The sequence below is a fragment of the Passer domesticus genome, chromosome 6 (genome assembly GCF_036417665.1).
Source record: "Passer domesticus isolate bPasDom1 chromosome 6, bPasDom1.hap1, whole genome shotgun sequence".
NCBI lineage: Eukaryota > Metazoa > Chordata > Aves > Passeriformes > Passeridae > Passer > Passer domesticus.
Window position 1 is genome coordinate 47,631,897 of NC_087479.1, and position 20,639 is coordinate 47,652,535.

At 39.5% G+C, this 20,639-nt stretch overlaps 1 protein-coding gene across 4 annotated transcripts in view; it reads left to right on the forward strand.

The window, feature by feature from the left end:
* The window catches only part of KCNQ1 (potassium voltage-gated channel subfamily Q member 1), a 331,377-nt gene that overhangs the window by 227,449 nt on the left and 83,289 nt on the right, over positions 1-20,639 (forward strand). For all 4 annotated transcript variants that reach the window (XM_064425245.1, XM_064425248.1, XM_064425249.1 and 1 more), the window contains 3 exons: positions 813-907; positions 1,577-1,623; positions 2,436-2,497. In XM_064425245.1, coding sequence (XP_064281315.1) covers positions 813-907; positions 1,577-1,623; positions 2,436-2,497 — 204 coding nt within the window. The remainder of the gene's footprint in view (positions 1-812; positions 908-1,576; positions 1,624-2,435; positions 2,498-20,639) is intronic.

Here is a 20,639-nt window from a genome sequence, read left to right on the forward strand (position 1 = left end):
GGACTTGTTCTAACAGGTCCATGTTTTTCCTGTGCTGGGAACACCAGTTCTGGTGCTGATGGGACTCTAGATTATAAATATAGGATTAAGATACCTTTAATTTGTTGCTACCCTTCAACATGTTTGTTCACTTGCTTCCCAGTTAGTCTTGGTGTCTTACAGGTAGATACTATTGCATTTATCTTGATACTATTGCCGCTGTACTACACAGAAGTTGTTTTATGAATAATAGGTATGATGGATTCTTTCCCATGTATGAGGTACAAATTACAGACACAGGGCATTTCTTGCAGCAATGTTTCCCAGCAGTTTTGAAAGCTCAGCCAGTCTTTCTGAAGAGGAAATCAGTCATGTACCTTCCTCTAGGACTGTGTTTTAACTTCCTACAATGAGACCTGAACCATGAGCTCCAGCTGCTGACTGAAAACAGGGGGTTGTGCATGTGCAAGACCTCTTTATTTTTCTGTGGCCAAGGAGTATTAACTTGTTTCCAGAAGGAACTAGGGTGTGTACAGGCTTCTGAACATAGTGCCAGATAAACTTTTTTTGGCTCCAAGTCCTTTTGAGCTCCAGTTCAGTGGATTATCTCTTGGAAGGCATATAGACCTGCAGTAACAAAAAGGTGGATGAAATGAGAACTGTCAGAATTATTCCACCAAAAAGATGTGATCATGGCAACAATCAAAATAACTCACATGTTTACACACTGCTAAAAGGACTTAGTGTTTACTCTTCAAAAACATCCAGGTTGCCACAGCCCATTCCTCCATCCTTGTGACTTAAGGGCATGTTTTTTGTCTCTTCTTTTACAGCAAGCCAGAAAGCCCTACGATGTCCGAGATGTTATTGAGCAGTACTCTCAGGGCCACCTCAACCTGATGGTGCGAATCAAGGAGCTGCAGAGGAGGTATGTCAATGAAACCCCCTCTTGGTACCCATGAACAGCAGCAAAAGAATGTTTGTAAATTAGGGGCCCACGTTTGAAAAACTGCCAGGGTTAAAGGTGCCATATTGGCAGGACTGTGCACAGTTAGGGAATATAAAATGGCATTTGCGTAAAGTTCCCTTTTCACACAGGGAGGAAAAGGCAAAAAGCTTAAAAATCTGATGACTGGGGCTTAGGTGTATTACCTCAGTCCCTGCTAGCAGAGATTATCGACTGCAATCCCTACATGATAGGGGCTGTTCTACATTTAGGGAGTGCAATACTGTCACCTGCTCTGGTAGAACTGCACCTAAGAGCCAACTAAGAGGTGACAGATGCAAAAAGAAAGCTGCAAAAGAGCAAGGAAATGAAAAATCAATGCTGAGCACATGGAGAAGTAATGGGCATGGTAGAACTTTACAGTGCTTAAAGAAGCTGTATAGCAATCTAAGTCAAATCCCATTTTGCTACTAAATTTTTCATTTCAAGCTACTCTTAGCATAAAGCAACTGTGTCACTCACAGGACAAACCAAAATTATTTGAACTTCACTTTGCTTGTTTGTGAAGAGGCCTCCCTGCTGCAGCTAGAGAAAGTGAAAATGCTGGTTCAGACTGATAAAAAACAAAAATATTTCTTTTTTGTTTCATAGGTTAGACCAGTCCATAGGAAAGCCATCTCTTTTTATCTCCGTCTCAGGTAAGTCAATACCAAGGATGTGTCTAAAATTAATCTGATGAACATATAATTAATGGAAAATACTTGCTCAAGTAATTTTCATTTTATTGCCAAATTTCTAAACTGTGCCAACTGGTTGTGCTCTGAATATTAAGCCTTGGCAATAATATTTAGTCATCAACACTTTTAAATTAGGATAGTTCTTATTTAGATTCTTAAAGCACCTACTTTCACTGAAGTCTTCAAAATATTGGCTCTAGTCTTTTGGAGACTCACCATATATTCAATAAATTGGTGTGCTAAGATTACAGAGTTCCTGTGAAATTTGTAATATTCACATAGATCTTTGATAGCTTTGAAAAGACACTGGAAATGGAGCACAAAGGACTGTGTTTGTGACAAGTCTGGCTAATGAAAACGCTCTGTTTATGTCATTTGCAAACTCATCTTTCTGTATAGTTTATAGTGGGGAAAAAAAGATAAAATGTTACCAAATGTGTTATTCAAGTTGGCTGTAGAGTCCTTTGCATAGTGGCAGATTGTTTTTAAGTGGCAATTAAAACATTAACTAAATTGGGAACATTTTTGCTCTCCGTGGTTAAAGCATAAAACTAAGATTAAAAATGCCTTAAACTCAGGGCTATTAAAAGCCCTGGCGTGGACCAATGCTATAAAAAGAAACAGAAAACTACTTTTAAGGAATGGATCTATCGGCCTGGTAAGGGTGTTCAGTTACACAGTGTTGGTGGGCTAGTTAAACACACCCTGTTGTGGTTTGCTGCTATTTTGTTATACCACCATATATTAATTTGAAAGTGTTTCGTGTTCCACAGAGAAAAGCAAAGATCGAGGAAATAACACGGTTGGTGCCAGGCTGAACAGAGTGGAGGACAAGGTAAGGCTCAGTTGAGCTGGCCGTGAATGAGGACATGGTTTGTGATCAAACAGAGCTTGTTTCATAGGATGTGAAGGAAAATTCAACTTAAAATAGAGTTGAATGCCTGGCTTTTCCAGGTGATGGAGTCTAATTTTTGTCACAGATTGCATGTTTGGTTCTCATCACTTTAACAGAATAAGAAGAAAACCCACAATTTAATTGATTTCAGTCACTTTTGGGACTCACTTGGGTATTTTATTTTTAATTGCATATATTACATATGTCTCAGTGCTTTACTTCCTTCCTCCAAAATAGATAAAAGGCTCTGTTCCTTTAATAACTCAGTATATTATGGTCCCCAAGATTTGCCTTTGATCTTTGCTCTGTTGTTTACCTAAGTCCACCTACAATTCCTTAGAGAGGGAAATAGCAAACCTTGTTCCGTCCTGGTTTTTATTCCTTATGATAAGTGGAGTTTCTCCTTCCAAGTGACATGAATCCAAAAAAATCAGACTTGTTCTGTAATCACAACAGTTAAGTGCTTTGTAAGCCTTTATTTCAATGCTGGCTGTGCTTGAGAAAATAGATGACAGGTAGAGGTTCATTGTCACGGTAGAGGTTGTGTCATTGTTACAAAATACAGGTTTGCCTATGCTGGTATTTAGGGAAAAAGGAAGAGTTAAGAAGAATAGTTGAATCTTTTACTGATCTCTTAGAGTGATTTGGTGAGGGAGTGAAAGCATTTCTTTACTTTAGAGTTATTTCACTCATGTATCTGACCTGTTCTTTAGTTATTAAGACTGAAACTTTTTCGTGAGGAAAAGAACTTTCAGAGTGTTTCTTCCACTACTGGAAGTATGTGGTACCTCATAGAGGTTTTGTTCTGAAGAAATATCAAGCAAATATTCTGCAAACTAAAAAAGGTGTGAGCAATGCATCCCAAGGACTACAAACCAGCACCCTGATCTGCATTGATTCACTTGTGACATGCCTGTTCCTTACACATTTCTCCTAAATTACTTTAATAAACTTGAATGATAGTACTCAGAACTGCACTTCACTCTCCTGGAAATAACAGTGTTTTAAAGGAAACTGGCTTTTTTTGGTATATGGGGGGACACAGGGGAAGAGTGAAGTAGAAGAGAGGAAGGCAGAGTGCATTTAGCACAAAAAAGAATCACTGTGCAGTACTCCCTCACATCTGTGGTTAATATGTGTTCTTACACATGGAAGCCCTTTCCAGAAAGTTTGGATTACATTTATTTATTTTCTCTCCATAATGTCAACTGAAAGTGTGGAACACTAAGAAATGTCTTGTGACTTGTGACAAAGAGCAATGACTTTTCAGTGTGGACAAATAATTCTCAAATGGCAGCTAAAGCAGCTTCTCAGTGCTATTTGTGAAATCTCCAGCAAGCCTGGGAAAGCCTTGGTGTTGTACTGGCTCAGAGATAAGCTGTTTGGGGGTTATTAATTACTCTTTTTTACATCCTTACAAATAAGTACACCGTGAATTTATAGTGACTGGGTTTTTATGTCTTGTAATGGGACTGTAAAACACTCCCTGTATAATTTTAGTATAGCTGGGTTAAATTTTAGCCTTGTTTTAAGTAACAGACCCTTCTTTCTTTGCAGTTGCATGAGGTCATCTGTGGTTTCAGAGTTGTATGTTATCTGCCCTATACAGCTAGTCCTATCTGCAGGAATTTTATCTGAAAGTAGCTGAAAGGCTAAAAATAGAGAATTTCAGTTGGACTCAGCAAACAGTGGTTAACATAAAAACATACTGGCAATGCTAGAATCACATTTTTGCTGCAGCTGTAGATGGTGGCCAAAGCTAATTTTTTGGTATTTTTGCTCTCAGAGATTGGATCTCTCTTTCCTATAAAATACATGGTGCTTGGTATGCTTTCAACATACAGTTAAATCCTTCCTGAGCTGAACACTATATTAAGGATATCAGGTGGTTTTTAAGGTGAAAAAAAAATTTTAAACAGCTTCATCCCATTTGGTTTGTGCATTAGTTTTCACTCTTGGATTTCAGGAGGAGATATTTTCAGTGCTGAAGGCTAGTGTCAGCATCTAAACACCTCTTGTACATTTGAAAAATCTCCTCTAAGTCAGAGGAGGGCTGTGTACAGCCAGCAGTACAGAGGGAATGGCACCTAAAAGGGACATTTTAAAGTAAAAAGCTTAAACAGCAGTGTATTGACAGGAATTATGATCCTTTATGGCAAAAAACATGAATTTTCAAGTGTTGACATCAGCAAAACGTTGTGTTTTCTGCTGTAAGTTTAGGAATTTAGGAGTATGCTCATTTAAGGAAGAGAGTTTCTTGTGCGCTGAAACTTTGACCTTGTGATATACACAGTTTGTGATCCTGAACCTAAAGATTGTTTCCTGAGGTACAAAAGCCAAAGGGATGAGTCACACTTGCAAGAACCTTCCTGCAGATTCCTTCCTGCTCAATGCTGTAATTTTGGCAAGACCCTGAAAAGGTGGTTTTGTGAATGTGAGCAGAGGCTGCACAGCCTGGTAGGCCCTTGTGAAAAGAAATCCAACACGTAATCACGGCATATTTTGACTTTGTCGTTGTTCTCTGTTGCTTGCAAAGCTGAGGGTGGCAAGGGCTGTGCTCTCCTAAAGGTGTCTTGCCCTGCTGGGTGCAGGAGGCTGCCCACATGCCAGTGGGAATGTACCAGCAGGATTGCAGCACCCAGCAGGGCTCACACCCCCTGCCAAGTGCCAATGGTCCAAAGCGTGCATGCAGATAGCTCAGGGAACGTGGCTGAGCAGGATTGCAGCAGCAAATCAATTTATTTGTGGTGACCAGCCTTCTCTTTTCATCCTTGAAACATCTGTGAGTGACTATTCAGCCTACCCTCAAGGAACCTGGCCACAGCTGGCTTGCTACCAAGCTCAAAATCAAAAACAGTTTTTCCAGATGGGCCCAGCTGTGTGTGCACAGTGCCCTTCCTCCTCACACAGCACTCTTCATCCTCATGCTGCGTGTGCTGCCTGCCAAGGGCTTAATTCTGGGTGTGCCCAGCAGCTCCAGCCAGGAGCAAGCCCGCAGCACACTTGGGAAATTCTGTGTCCTGCAGCTTTTATTTTCCTTTCACTGCTCTAATTTTAGCTTGGCTATAAATGACTGCAGTGCTAGCTTTTTAATTTTCACATTAATCTGTTCTTTTTCAGCCTTTTGCCAGCCATTAATTTAGCTATAACAGGCGCAGTTTGCGCTTCTCAGGTGATCAGCCAGGCTTGCTGCTTTGGCTGCCCTAAGGAAATTCAGTCTCAAATATGGGCACTGCACAAAATCATCTAGAATATGCAGTGAAGGCTGAAAGTGGCCAATCCCTGGACTCTCCCTGTTGTACTTGCAAACCAGACTGCCCCAGCAATCTGTAGGTCCTGCCTCTGGACCTCCCAGAGTAGAATAACACAACCCAGATATACCAAAAAAAACCTTAAATCTTTTCTGAGCAGTAGACACTATCCTCTCTTTCTTTTAAGTTGTTTTGAAAATAAAATTTAAAAGAACCCTTTAAAGTTTGCCTTTCAAGAATGTTTCTAGCAATCCAAAGCAGTTTTCTGAGCATCCCTTTTTATATACTCAGAATTGTTCCTGTATCTGACAGTAAGTACAGTATTAATACCAGGATTGCCAAGGTCATAATTAAAATCTTGCAATAGTCTTTTTCAGTTGCATGAAACATTAGGAGTTATCTGTTGCAAAACTTTGCACTGTAGAGATTTAAATGGAGATTTCTATTTGTCCATTTATAGCAGATATGTGGTAGTGAGACATGTGACACCTTTTAATGTGAATCAAACATTCTGTAAGACAATATTAATTCCAAGTTTTTATACATTTTGTATGCTTCTAGCTGAGAAGGTGAACCCTTATATTCTAACCAGTACTAACCCAAAGAGCAACATAGACATCATTGCATTTTCAGATTTACGTGGAAAGCAGATGGCACCACTTTTTAAATCAATTAAAAACACGTCTATCACATGAAAACGTCTACCCTAAAACAGGTGCTGCTGTGCTTGTTGAGTTGGCTAGTGGAAATCTGAACTGATCTTGGAAACCAAAGCTGGAAGGCAGTGTACTTCTCACAGGCCTTTTGAGTTTAGTTATGCTGATTTGGTTTCCTGTCTTCCATCTACCATGTCTGTGATTGCTAAACATGTAGAGGCCAGTAAAATTGTAAGGATATAATAAATATCTGATATCTTTTTTGCAGTGAGTGCTGTGTAACTTTTAAAGAGAAATAAGTGCAAAAGCTTGTTGAGGTGGCTTTCAAAAAGCGATGAATACTGTATCTTACAACGTTTATGTACATGGTATGACATTTTCTTCTAGCTAAATAGTTTTCTGTAGTTGTTTCAGTGGAGTACTGGTTTTAGCCATACATGTGTTAGAAACCAGCTTGACTGGGAGCATGTTGAAGGCAGCTCCAAGTAACTGAATGACGATTGACAAGTCTAGGTCCAGTTTCTGACTTCATTCTTGCTCTTGTCCACTCTTGCTTTCTAATCAACTAACAGCTCCCCATTGCAAAAGGTTTCATATCTGATTTATTTATCTTGTTGATTTGCTTAAAAATATGTGAACTTGAGAGGAATCTTACTGTAATGTGAATAAATCCACTTTTTTAGTGTATCGTAAGGCAGATTCTAATTATGCCACTTCTAATAATGAACTCTCAGCCCATTCATTGCAGAATAGTTTAGGACATGCTGCAGAGACCACGTAAAGATGATAGGTCATTCCTTTGACATGAGGAGCAAACATTTTAGTTTTTCCTTGTCATGGTAGGCAGAGGCATTAAGGTTTATTAAAGCTGTATGCTTTTGAGAGGACTTATTTTGGTTTCTGTGACATCATCTTCCTCTGCACTATGGATATGTTACTTTTATGACAGCATTTCTGTCATAAATCAAAATATAGATCTGTACTTATTTGCCTCCTTATTTAATGCTCCCTACTTACAACCCAACAAGCACACATTAGATGGTTTGATCTTTTACTTAGATAAGTATTATACCATCTACATCATCCTGAGTTCAAAAATACCAAGTTTAGCTTATTCACCTAAAATAATTCTTCATGTGCAGGCAGTTTTTCAGTTTTGTGTGAAACAACTGCATTATCTAACAGAGGATCAAACCTTGGTGGGTTTTTCCTCTATTTTTAATGTCATTCTGTAGCCTGGGAACAGTTACCATGCTTCCTAGGGTGGCAGAGCAATTAGTGCAAACACAAAAAAAAGCCCTTGACTGATGTCACCCTTGTTGCACATTTTTTGTGGTTTTTTTTTTTTTTTTTTATGGATAGTAATTAATTAATTGAATTTCATTGAATAGATATTGATGGCAAAAGACTGACAAACAACCCAACTTTCTGGCCAGTGCTGGAAAGCAAGGTTAGAACCATCACTTGGAGAGGTGGCTTCAGAAAGTGTCTGGTGTGGAAATATTCAGCACTTTTCAGGCTGAGCATGCACTAGGCATTTCTGGTATTAAATATTGTCAGCTTCTGCAATAGGTGTGTGAGGATTTGTCTTCCCAATACTGAGAAACAGAACTAAAAGCTGTGGGTTTGGCTGGGAGTTTTAAAAGATGCATAAAATCCATAAAAATCAAAACCAACACCACCAAGCAGTTACTCATCTTGTATGTAGTTCTTGCAATAATGCAGAAGTAATAACCTGGGGGATGTGGAGGAATATTGAGGCATATGGAAGATTAAGTATCACTATTAATTTAATCCTTAGTCTTTTTCCAGATGCTGAAGTACAAGCATACGGAAGCAATTTCCGTGCTGAACTTTGTGATGGAGGATGCCCATTTTCTATAAATTGGACTACAACTAAGCACATCCTTCAACAGCCTAGGTCATTAGGCAGCCTTACAGTTTGAATAGCTTTTCTCTTACCAATCTAATAATATTTCAGTAGGTTAACAATGAAAAACTACAGATTTCTGTGTCTAGTGTCCTATACTTCCCATCTTGCCAGCTACAGCAAAATAAAATTATCAGGCATAGTAAAAAATTACATTTTTACATGGTAAAAATTTTTTTTTAAATAATTACTTGCTGGATTCACTGCTGCCAGAAGCTTCAGTAGCTAGAATAGAAGCAAACTGAGAGAGATTAGGCAAAGGCATGGAGAAAGGCTCACTTGAGGATTATTAAACAGGATGTCTGTATGTAAACTCCAGTTTAGCAAGCACTTTAAACAGTAGTCAGGGATGAGTTGGTAAAAAAAAAAAAGGAAAACCATTATTTTATGCATATGTATTTTCTTATTATTTTATTTCTAAGACTCTGCTACAAGCTTTGCACTAGAAACAAGACTGGGGCAGAGAAATTTATTCAAGATACCCTTTTAATCCTAGCTTTTTATACACAGCTGTTTGCTGCTGGATTTGGTCACCCACACAGGCTCATGGAACATTGCTGTGCTGTGTCTTGGATCTGATCTGTTTACAAAGGCTGTGTAAGCAGCACTCTGTTCCTGGGAGAGTTGACAGAGCCGTACCTCAAAGACCTCAAGTCTTTGGGGTGGCCTTCACTTCCATCTGTTTCTTAGCACCAATTTCATCTCTTTGAAGAGATATCATCTCATCATCATCAGATCCTATCACTGCACAAATTCAAACCAGTCAATTTTTTGCACAAATTTTGAAATGGTTTAGTATAAACTATGTTAAGTGCTATCTATAACCTGCAGGAGAGTTTCTAGGTGTAGTAGCTTAGGTGTAGTTACTTCACCTGTAGAGCAGTGTTACAAGCACTTAAGGTGTTCTGTGGTCTGTTTCTAAAGCATCAGCTCTTGGATCAGAGTAAATGTGATTATATAAAAAAAGATAATAAATCTGGTATTGAGCATAAATAGCTGCAGATAGTGAGAGTACTGCACCTTATCAGCTTATTTGCTGGAAATCAGAGTGTGTACTTCCTCAGCACTGAAAAATTAAATAGAGGCAAACAAAATATGATCTTTATTCTCAAGAAGACTGGCTGAAGGTAGTTCAAGCTAGCACACAGAGGCTATGCTAGGCTAAGCAATGACTAATTAAGCTCTGGTGATTATTTGCATGAGTTGTCTGTGATACTCCTCTATGGATTTTATGAAGAGGGAAAAAAAACTCCTAAAGAGAATAATTCCTGTTTAAGTGAGTTTTGATAGATTTTACTGCAAATTTCTAGCACTTTTGGATTTAATTGAATATATATTGATGGCAAAAGACTGACAAACAACCCAACTTTTGGCCAGTTTGGAAGGATAATGCTGACGACAGAGTGTAAACCTTTACAAATTCAAAGAGTTATATATATGTACACATATATATACATATACATACATTTATACATATCTCTCTCTCTCTGAATATATACACATATATCTATATATATATATAAAGCTCTTCACACTGGCAGTGGCTGTGTGCTTATGATACCCACAGATGTCTGCTCACTTATTAAGAGAGGAAATCACAGAGGAATTTTAGCTAACATGCAATATATCCTGTAAAATCTATGAATTTGGGGAGGGGGGGAAATTGGAGGTATTAAATAATGCCTTGCCAGTTAATAATCTTTTAAACAATCTTCAGATTAGTTGCTGGTTTGGGATTCTGCTGGTGGTGTTTATATTTGAGTAGGTATGCAAGTGGATGTAAGGTCTGCAAATGGGGATGACTCGATCTTTTATCAAACCACATAAAGCCTGTTTTGTCTGGCATCCAAAGATAAACCCAAGCAAGATTTGAAACGCAGCCTCCATCATTCTTGTGCAGAGAGTGTTTACATTTGATGTGGAATGGAAATGCATGGTGCATATGCCAAGGGAGAATGTGGAACAGTTGTATGGACTACCCTGTAGAGCTGATTAGAAAAAAGGCATTTAAGTGAACAGCACATGTGCACAGCATGCTACACAGACAACTTTTATTTGCCTTTCTTATATGTTAAAGGGAAAAAAATGACCATAAGATCATCTCTGCTTTTCCTGGGTCGGTACGTGTGTTGCAGATGAGTGACCAAAAAAACAGTCCAACATAAATGGCAAATTGATACACTAGGATGAGCCTTTACTGAAATTAGATGCATCAAAGTTGAAATCGTTCCTTGTCAAAGATCTGTTTTTAGAGCCGTCTTGCTGGAATTAAAATACTTTATTTTCATTTGCAGCTGAGTATCAGGGAGGGAAAGTGGATGGAGCTGAAAGGACTCTATTCAGGCTGTAGTCTTTTCAGGGCTGGAATCTATTCAGCTCTTGGAAAAGATTCAGAGAAAAGGGAGGTATACTCCCTTTCTTACACAATGTCCATACCTTCTGACACCCTATCTGCTCCTCCTGTTCCCCCCACCCCTCCCCACCCTCAGCTAAAAATTGCAAACCAAAACTGGTCCAGGAAGGGAAATAAGAGAAGAAGCCTTTGCTGTCTGACTCCTACTTAGGGCTAGGGGAGTCAGAGGGAAGATAAGAAAAATGGGCAGTCATTGAAAGTAGAATATGAGCACATGGTTTAAAATATACCTACCACTCCTAGAGCTCATGCAACCAGGAGGACAAACACAGTTTCCTCAAATCCATCTCTCTTTTTGTGTCCTACCCACTGGGGTTGTCGCAAGATTACAATTCATCTTTCAACAAGAAAATTAAGATTTGCATGATGAAAAAATGTATAAAAGTCTAAAGCAAATATGATTACAACAGCAACTTGCAGTTTTTTAAGTATCCCACTGTTTCAGCAGTTAGCACAGGGCTGTGAACCCATGTCAAAGGCTCCCTTTCTGTCCCAAACTAAGTGATGCTCCACTTAGTGGTTCCATCCAGCAGCCCCAGCTGGCAGAGTGTGATTGACCTTGTATGCCGTGGGTGTAACATCCTGATCAGCTGCCTCCCTTTGGATGGACCTCAGTGGCAGCTTTGTTATTTCCATCATGGCATGAAAGCTCCTGCTCCAACAGGTTGAGCACACAAAATAGAGAAGGGAAGGGAGAAAGAAAAATATTGTTTTCCTCCTTTACAGCTAAGGTGCAGGAAGTGACTTGCCCGAGGTATCACAGTGGCATCTGTGGCACAGGCAGGAATTCAACTTAAGCCATGTCTGGGACTTAACCACAAATCAGCATTCCTTTTTGTTGTTGTGTTTAATCGCCCCTCTGGTTTTGAATAGTTATATTGGCCAGTGCAGGGTTCAACATAATCATATCCCATTAATACTAAAACCATCCAGTACTTGAGAACAGCATATATAAACACATAAACCACACCAACCCAGCCAATATAAATGTACTGGGACTATTTTAGACAGTGCATTTTAAATCATCTAGAAATTAATCTACTAACATCATTTTGTAGCCCAGGAACCTAGGGGTGGAGAGGACTGAACATGCTTAAATGACACAGAAACTGTCATACATATAGATAATTATGCATGTAGTTTTGAAAGTTAAATTATATTAAATGCTGTATTTTCACAGTCAAGCAGAGAGCAATGTTCTAGTGAGTTCAAATATTCATGTAAGTTTCTATTTTAAAAGCCTTGGATCCAACATTGCTCGCCATTGACCCTTCTGTGACATCTGTTAATCTTGGGTTTATTTCAATTTCTTTTTTAAACAGATGACTCCACTTAAATCAACACTTGGTTTCCATTAGACAGATAGAAGGTGATTCACTTAGTAACATGTGCATCTTTATCTAGTTAAGTCCTAATAGCCTTAATATATCAAGGAAGCTGGTGTGATTAACAGCACTAAAGGCTTTGTCAGACACTTCACCTAATAAATACTGCCCTTTGTCCAGTCATAGAAAAAGAGTGAACAAATAGATTGTGTTTCCAAACTGAAAATGTGTACAGCCTTGTTAAGTATTCTAAAATTATCCCTATAAAAATATATGTTGACAATAGGAGCTACATCTACATCTCTGTCTGTGTTTGTACATGTCTGCCAATCCCAGTGTGCTTTGGCTCCTTGCCCCGCCTGGGCCGTCCTTTTCCTGCTTTATCATTTCATGATGCAGCCACCACTCGTGTATGATTTTCCTCCTGTTCACTTGCACTTGGGGCAGATTCTTTTGACAGTTCTTTGTCTCTGTTTGTCACAGCTTATCTGTCCTGGGGCAGAAGGACGTGTAAACATCAGTTTTGCCACTTCAGTTAATGCTGGCAGCAGAGACATCTGACTTGACCATCATGTAGGATAATCCTGCCAAATGAGGCAATCAAAACAAAAACCCCAAGAGTAGAATATATTCAAAATGTCAGCTTGAATGGAGATGGGATCCTTGCTTCATCATAGCTGAAGTTGTCTGGAAACTCTCCAGTTGTGTCACCAGTGTCTGTGAGTGCATGCTGTGGTTGTCAAGGTACTGAAGGAAGCCTTTATTCTGCTTCTATCCCAAGTTTCTAGAGAGCTTCAACCAGAGGAGTTTTACAGAAGGACACCTTAGAAAGGAAATGGTCAAGGGGAAGTTTTGCTTCTTCTCAAAAAGAGGCTGCTTGAGCCATAGTCACAGATCCTCTTCCTCTGTTTGCTCCATGTTACAGAAAGGAATTTTGGCCAAACTTTGAGGTCAACCAGCCAGTCCCAAAGAGATTTCACCATAATCTCTCAGCAGAACGTTGGTATCAGAAGTGGGTGGGATAGAACACAGTGCCTTTTCCCTTATGCAAAAGAGCTGTAGTTTCTGCTGTAGCCCAGAGTTCACACTCTTTTGGCTAGCACAGTGCCCTGCAGGCACATTGGCCTGGGGCCCAGGGATCCATCAAGCAGCATTTGGGTGGCATTGCATGCACATGTGGCTCACTGGTGTGAGCATGATGCTCTGCAGACATGCAGCTGTGCCTGGACTTAGCATGGGCAGCACTGGTGCTGCTGTCCTTGCAGCATGGTTTGGGCTGTAGCTGACTTGACACAGTGCTCACAATCCATGGGTCATTCGAAAGCTGCTCCAAGATAGCACTTGGCAAAGCTGGTTTTGAATCCCAGCCTTCTGAATCTCTGTGCAGATGAATTTATAAATCTCATGGCAGCTAGAAAAAAAAGTCAGTGGAAAGTAATTTCCTTTAAATAGAGAAAGGGGAGGAGGAGGATTATCGGTTAGTGGTGCTACACTTGAGAATGAAAAGGACAGTGATTCCTACAAACAAGGTCATCTTCGTTTTGCTTACTGTGTGCTTGCTGTACAATTTGAGTGAAAAATCAGTTAAAGAACAAGCAATAAAAAATTATTTATTTGGTCTTAGACAAGAGACTATGCATCAGTCTGGACTCTCTTCATTTACAATCTATTTGTAAATGAACAATCTTGAACAATCTATTTGTTCACTCTTTTTCTATCACACCAGACCTGAAACAAAATGAAAACTACTTTTGCTGGTGGTTTGTAGTGGTCATGAGTAGTTGTGGTAAATGAAGACAGCCCAGACTGATGCATAGTCTTTTCTCTACAACCAAACAATTAATTGCCATTTTTCTCCATTTTTTGTCCCTATTCAGTCCTGAGATGGCTGCTTTAATAAAAAGTGACCAAGTGCAGTGCTTCACTGATTTTGATGGCTCCTTTTTATCCACTGCCAGTGGAAGGCCTGTGAGATAAGAGTAGGAAAGCCACAGCCTTTAGAAGGTTAGTATTTTTGTATGGCATATAATTAAATTAGGGCACAATCAAATTCATTAAATCTATCGGTGAATAACATTTATGTTATTCAAAGAGCTACATGTTACAGGAGTGTAAATTACACTGTGAAACAACGTCCTAAAAACAACTGACGTGGATTTTGATGCAGTGGAGTTCCTCATCTGTACCCTCCACACACCCTTCATGAGAGAGGCTTGTGCTGATAAATAACTGAAGGAAATAAGTGTTAACTTCATAAGTGCAGCAGACAAACTTCAGAAAAAATGAATGGTTCTGTCTTCAGAGACACAGAGATGCACTCAGGGAGTTGAAGTCTTTAGGATCTATGGCCTCTTTGCAGTGCAGAATCATCATAATGTATTGGAATTAATCCAGCTCTCACTTGATAATAATTCAAGTTATTTTTTCTCTCCAGCTGCCCTGTGTTTCCCCCCAAACTTTGACCTGTATTGTAACCTTAAAAAGACATCTTCAAACATCTCAGCTCCAGCTCATGAGTAAAACCTGGGATGTTCATGTAGGCTGAAAGCTCTCAGAGCTCCAGCCTTTTCATGTGTGTGGGTGGGACTATTCTGATTTCCACTGGTGCTGGGATTTTGGATATTATCAATGACAAGCAGTGAAACAGTAGAGCAGATGATTTGTGTGCTATAGATTCCTAGGCTTTTAAACATAAAATAAAAACAATGTAAATACAGCACTAATGAAACAGGTATTTTCTATGCTAGAAAAAAAGCTAGTAGATAGCTAGGAGAACACTAAAAAAAAGTAAATAACTTCAGAAACCATTGTAGAAAAATGTAGATTCATTCATTTTTGTAGTGTGATTGTAGTGGTGGGGGGAGGAAGCCGGTTACCAAGATGAGTTATGAGAGGTAAATTGGATTAAATGTGAATCCAGAAGAATATAATCTCTACATATACAGTACTATTTCAAGCATTTTGTGTGATGTTTTGATCACTGTTTCTTCTGGAGGAAGCTATTGCTAACCTTGGAAAAGACAGGGATTAAGATTCCTTCTAGTAAAAAAATCTTGAAGTCTATTATTAATTCACACTAAAAGTGAGTATTTTAAATAACTTAAGGGATGCCTGCAGAGTAGGTACATACTGGTCACACTCAGAAATACTTTCCTTTTAGGACATGGGTGGAAAAGTGTAGGAAAAGGACCAATATTTAGTCAGCAAAGCATCAAGGAAGGTCCTGGAAGAATACAGTATGCATTAGTTTAAGGGACAGCTAGATATCTCTTTGAAATTATCTAAGAAAGTTAACACAAATTGAAGGTGGTATGAAGGTAAGGGTAGAGACTGGTTTAATTAGAGATTTAATTAAGGATGAAATTCCATTAGGTAAGCTGAGCTGGCAATTATCAGGCAATAACTTATGGAATGGGGATCTTCCCTCCTTCAGCCTCACAGGAGGCTGAGGGAGCTGGGGCCAGAGTGTGTCTCCTCACTGTGCTGGTGAACACAGGGTGTATTGGACCCTGTGACATCTGTGAACTTGCAGCAGCTTGAACCTTGATTCCAACCTGGATACCAGAGCAGCTGGAGGGCATTGTAAAAAAACCCAACAACTGATGCCAACAAAGAAAAAAAATCCTTTCCAGTTTAAAAAAAATTTGTCTGGGGAAGTGTTAGAGCACATCCAAAATCTCTTTGGGCGTTGTCCCGCTTCTTAGTGATGCAGAAGGGAGAAGGTAACATGGAAAGCATTTGAGAGGGCTCTTTGGCAGGGTGATGCATGTGCATGTACATACAGACTCTTGCTTGCCTCTAGCAAACCTTGAGCTCAGGGCATTGTTAGCTTTTGTTACCCATTTTATACCCAAAAGAAGCAGAAGTCCTTCTACAATGAGAAACGCCATTTTCTTCTCCTTTGCAGTAGAAAATCCCCCTCTCCATTGTACCCAAGAAATTTGCTCCCTAGTAAATAATAATGAGGTTTAGTGTAAAAGACTTGGTTTATCTCCTCCCCCCTCCCAAGCCTGCTTTCATTTCTTTGGAGGCTTGTTTTGTACTCAAGTGAAGCTGCGAGATGCACACTGAGCAGGAATCACAGTGGTGCTTTCATGGCACTGCTGAAGCTAATCACTTGGCTTGCTGCTACAGGCATCTGCAGGCACCTTGAGCTGTGCTACAGTAGTGTGCTGGCTCTGGAGGCCCAGCTATTTTAAATCATAATAGTGACACAGTGTGCATGCCTTCTTTCAAAGAGCCTGGGCAAGCCACACTGAGTTGATTTTCTTGGCACGCTGTGTACCTATAATTTTGTCTTATGTTTTGTAATGTTGGTATCTGGGCACAGAATCAAAAAGCTCCACTGAGTATATAAGATTTTTTTTCAAAAGAAAAACACAACAACAAACACATTCTTTGTTTTTAGATTGATAGTATTCCTTCCAACAGCTATAGATGTTTAAGAACAAAGAAAGTTACTGGAGAAAGAAAAAAAGGGAAAAGAAACTTTATGATTGTGGGAAATGTTTTGAGGCTTTTTTGGCAAGATTGTCCAGGTGTTTTGTTAGTGATTTTTTTCTACCATGATTTTGGTTCTCTGGTAGTATTTTAAAGTAACTGGGTTACTCAGGACAGTGAGAAAAAAATTAAAACCTTCTATGAAACACCTGAAAAGCAATGCATGTGCTCTGATGAGCTGACTTAGTCCAGGAGAATTGTCTAATGGTTGCAGTTTATTCTGTGTTGGTTTCCATTTTTTGTGCTGTTCAAAGAAGTAAAAGTAAGAGAGGAGGATCTAGTTCTGTTACTCCCCACTTCATGTCCCAGTAGCCTGGTTTTCAAAGGTGGTAGCAGACACTGTGGGGCTCAGCATCACTGAGAAGTCAGCCCCTACCTCTGCTCTGAAAGGAATTTGATGCCGTATTGCCTGTACAGGGCTGAAGAGGCAGCAGCTTTTCACAGTGAGGACACTGAGCACCTGAAAGGCTAAACCTACCCTTGCTAATCTCTATGAAAACAGGAAGAGTAGAGTTCAACAAGGTTCTCAAACAATCTGTAATTTAGGATAATGGTGTAATTAACTTCATGATAATAGCATGAAATGGATAAGCATGGATGGGGCTCCATTCAAGTACAAACAGAAGACCCAACTTCAACTGCAAAGTAACCACAAGGGAGGGACCTTTCTGTTCCTGTTTTCTGTTCATTGTATGAAATGGGTAAATGCTGCCTACCTATGCTATTAGGGATGAGGCTGAGGAAGGAGGAGTTCTGAATACAAAGTAAAAAAAGAGAATGTGCGAGCTGTTGGCAGGTTGTTTTTTTTTGCTAGAAATCCACCACAGTAGTGTTGGATTATTACAAATAAGAACTTTTTGTGCATGGATTTTTTTGGCCATCTCTAACTAGTTCCTATGCATCAGTAACCAATTACTCTTAATCACAATATTGAAAAATTGTTGTGGTCAAAAGTGTTCCTATTTTCTCGGTGACTTTCTACTCAACACTGAGGAAAGGGCTTTTCCCTACCATAGGAGTGTTACCTTAGTATGTTGTACCCATTTTTTCCCTTCTTCCTTTTTACCTTACGTTTGTGTATTTCCTGTGACTGCTGGTGCTGAGGCTTTCCCTAATCATTCAGGTTTGACTGCTTCTGTCAAAGGCTTTCTGAAGTTATCCTTGGTTTCCAGAGGCAAGAAGAGGAGGACAGCTTGGTTTTGGTTCATGGTAGACCCAAAGCTGTTCCAAAAGTGTGTTTTGTTTCCAGGCAAGAGGATTTGATTTCAGAAAATTAGTCTCTCTAGCTAGTTGTAGGGAGGCAGATTGGTTAAAGTTTACAACCTCTTTTTGTTTAGCCCCTGGAACAGGGCCATGGAGTCTCAAGTTTCCTGTATAAAGAGAGATCTGTACTCGGTCAGAAGGTAACCAGGCAAGGTACGTGAAGGCTGCAGGGTGAATGGCTCTTTCAACAATGAAATCAGTTTGGGGTCTTTAAGATCCCAGCAGTGAGTTGTCTCAAGACAGTGTTGAGCAGGCAAAATTCATGAAACCCTCAGAGGGCCAAAATAACCACCCTTGACAAAACAAAACAAAGCTTCAGAAAATACTAAACAGCAAAAAAATTCCTACAAATCTGATAATCCTTATGAAGTTCTCTGGCTCTGGGGAAATCAGAGGAGGTGAGAGCTACTCATGTCTTCATTTCCTTCCCAGTGACTCCTGTGTGCTTTGGCTGCTCACATGCATACCCATGGAGAATGGTATCTCATGCAAAATATCTTGGTGCACTGTTGTTTTGGGGGGTAAATGCAGCAATGCACTTTGAGTTTGAGGATTAGGGATCTTAAATAGCCACTCCTGCAAACAGGATTCACTTTGTTTCCTGATGCTGAAGATGTCACTATACAATTAGTAAATCATATTCATACTTTACTCTAGAGCTCTCAGACAGAAAAAAAGACAGGAAGAAACAGAATCTTAGAAATATTGAGTTCGAGAAACAGCAAACTTGACAACATTGTGAGAGATGCAGTAGTGAAGCTTTTTGTTTTTATAATCTCGTTTTCCTGATTCCATCAAATTAGTGAGGAAATGCATCACTTGTTTGCTTTGCTCATTTATCTGTTGATGCACTGTTGCCTTTCCAGTAGCATGCTCTTTGATTCTTTTCTCTTGCAGTAATTTACAGAATAAATTCCATCAAGAAGAAAAGAAAATGTTAGGCATCTGATTTTGACCATCTTTCTATATGGTTTAGGGAAGTTTGCAAATTGTCTCGATGTGTGTAAGTCCATCCTTGAATATCAGCAAGTTAACTCCCTCAGCACAGCAGTCTAAACTTTGCCCCTTTCAGTATGTAACTTTAAAACATTAGAAAGCCTCATGTTGAGAAACATTGGGAAAAAAAATATTAGAAAACTATACCTGAGCAGAAACATCACCGAAGCAATGATGGTTTATAAAGAAAACTTATGAAAGCCCCAGTATTGCTGGAGTATTTGTGGGACGTTGGTTTTGGTGAAACCATGAGGCTGAGGCCTGAATTAATTTCATGTAATTTTACCATAGCACTAACACCCCTTTCCAGGCAGCTGAGAAAGTCTTTATCCTCAAGGCAGCTTTTGCAGAGAAGTTGGGGTGAACCCAATCCTGCTGCAGTGTGCAGTGGGGAGCAGCAATTGCCAGGTGTCTCTGTGAGGTCCTGGCAATTTTCTGCTTTTTCTCATGTTACAAGCAGCTCCATTGTGAGCTGGATCTTTGCAGGGATCTCCATAGATGGTCGTCCTTGCAATGAAACTTTTCCAGAAGTAAGCATTTCTTGTGCTCTTTCCCCTCTCAGTTTCTGGTTTTGTAAAGGTACATCTGATACAAAGCTGTTCAAATATTTGTCTTTAAACAAATGGGCTGGGCAAAGTGCTCAGCGTTGGGGAGAGAGCACTGGGTTTTCCTGATATTGACTGGTGCCTGTTTTGTTGTGATTTTTATGGAATGCTAATTACTTTTTTTTGTTCTCTGCTTAAGCTGAGCAAAAAATAGGTATAAAGTCTGGTTCACTAAGTGTGTGAGGTGATGCCAAGCAGTGTCAAAGAGTCCTTTTCTGGCAACAATGGGCTGTTGTTCAGTATCCTCATGCAGGTTAACCACAGAGCTGCTCCTGAGAATCCTTCTGATTTATGATGACATTGTTGGCAGCAGCAGAAAGCCCTCTAGCAGTGCTTTCCACAGTGCTGTGTCAGCAGTTTCTTAGATATACACACACTTAATATACGTATTTATAGCAGGGAATTCTGGCCCAGTTGTAGAATTCATCCTGTTTTTCTTTGCACTTGAGTGATGTTTATTCAGCAGTAATGTATCTACCTACGTCTCAGGTTGCAAATTTAGTGTCTATACGAATATCAAAACTGTTCTAGTCAGAACAGCCCTGGGAAATGAGTGAAATTAATTACATTGATCCTGTGTTGCAAATGTCTTGCTAGGAGGGTTCCCTGGGAGGGAAAGAGGCAAGGAATTCTGGTTCTGCAGTGATACAACTTGTCTCAATAAAGCACATATAATGGTATTAGAGAAGCTGCTCTGAATTCACATGTACAATAACTATAATGCAATTATTATTTTTCATCAGAACAGAGCTTCTGCTACATTTGAAAGGCATGACTTTTTCAAATTGAAGAAAAAACAAAGCCTTTGATCTGCACTTAGCAGAATCTGCATTAAAATGTTGATTTCCTGTAGTATCATTATTGATACCCTCTTTCTACCTTTCCTTATGTCCCCCAGGAATTAAAGAAGCTCTGTCCTACTTTGGCTGCTATATAGTTTGTCCTTAATCTGTTTCTTATTTCTGTTCTCTTCTTGGGCAAAAATCCTGATAAAAACTACACAAATATAGAACTCATGAGGTTTGTATCTTCAACCTTTATCTGAATGTTTTTGATGGTAGTTTTTTCGGTTTGTTTGGTTTTGGTTTGGTTTTTTTGGTGTTTTTTTTTTACTTTTGGGAGGCTCCCCAGTCTTTGATTTGT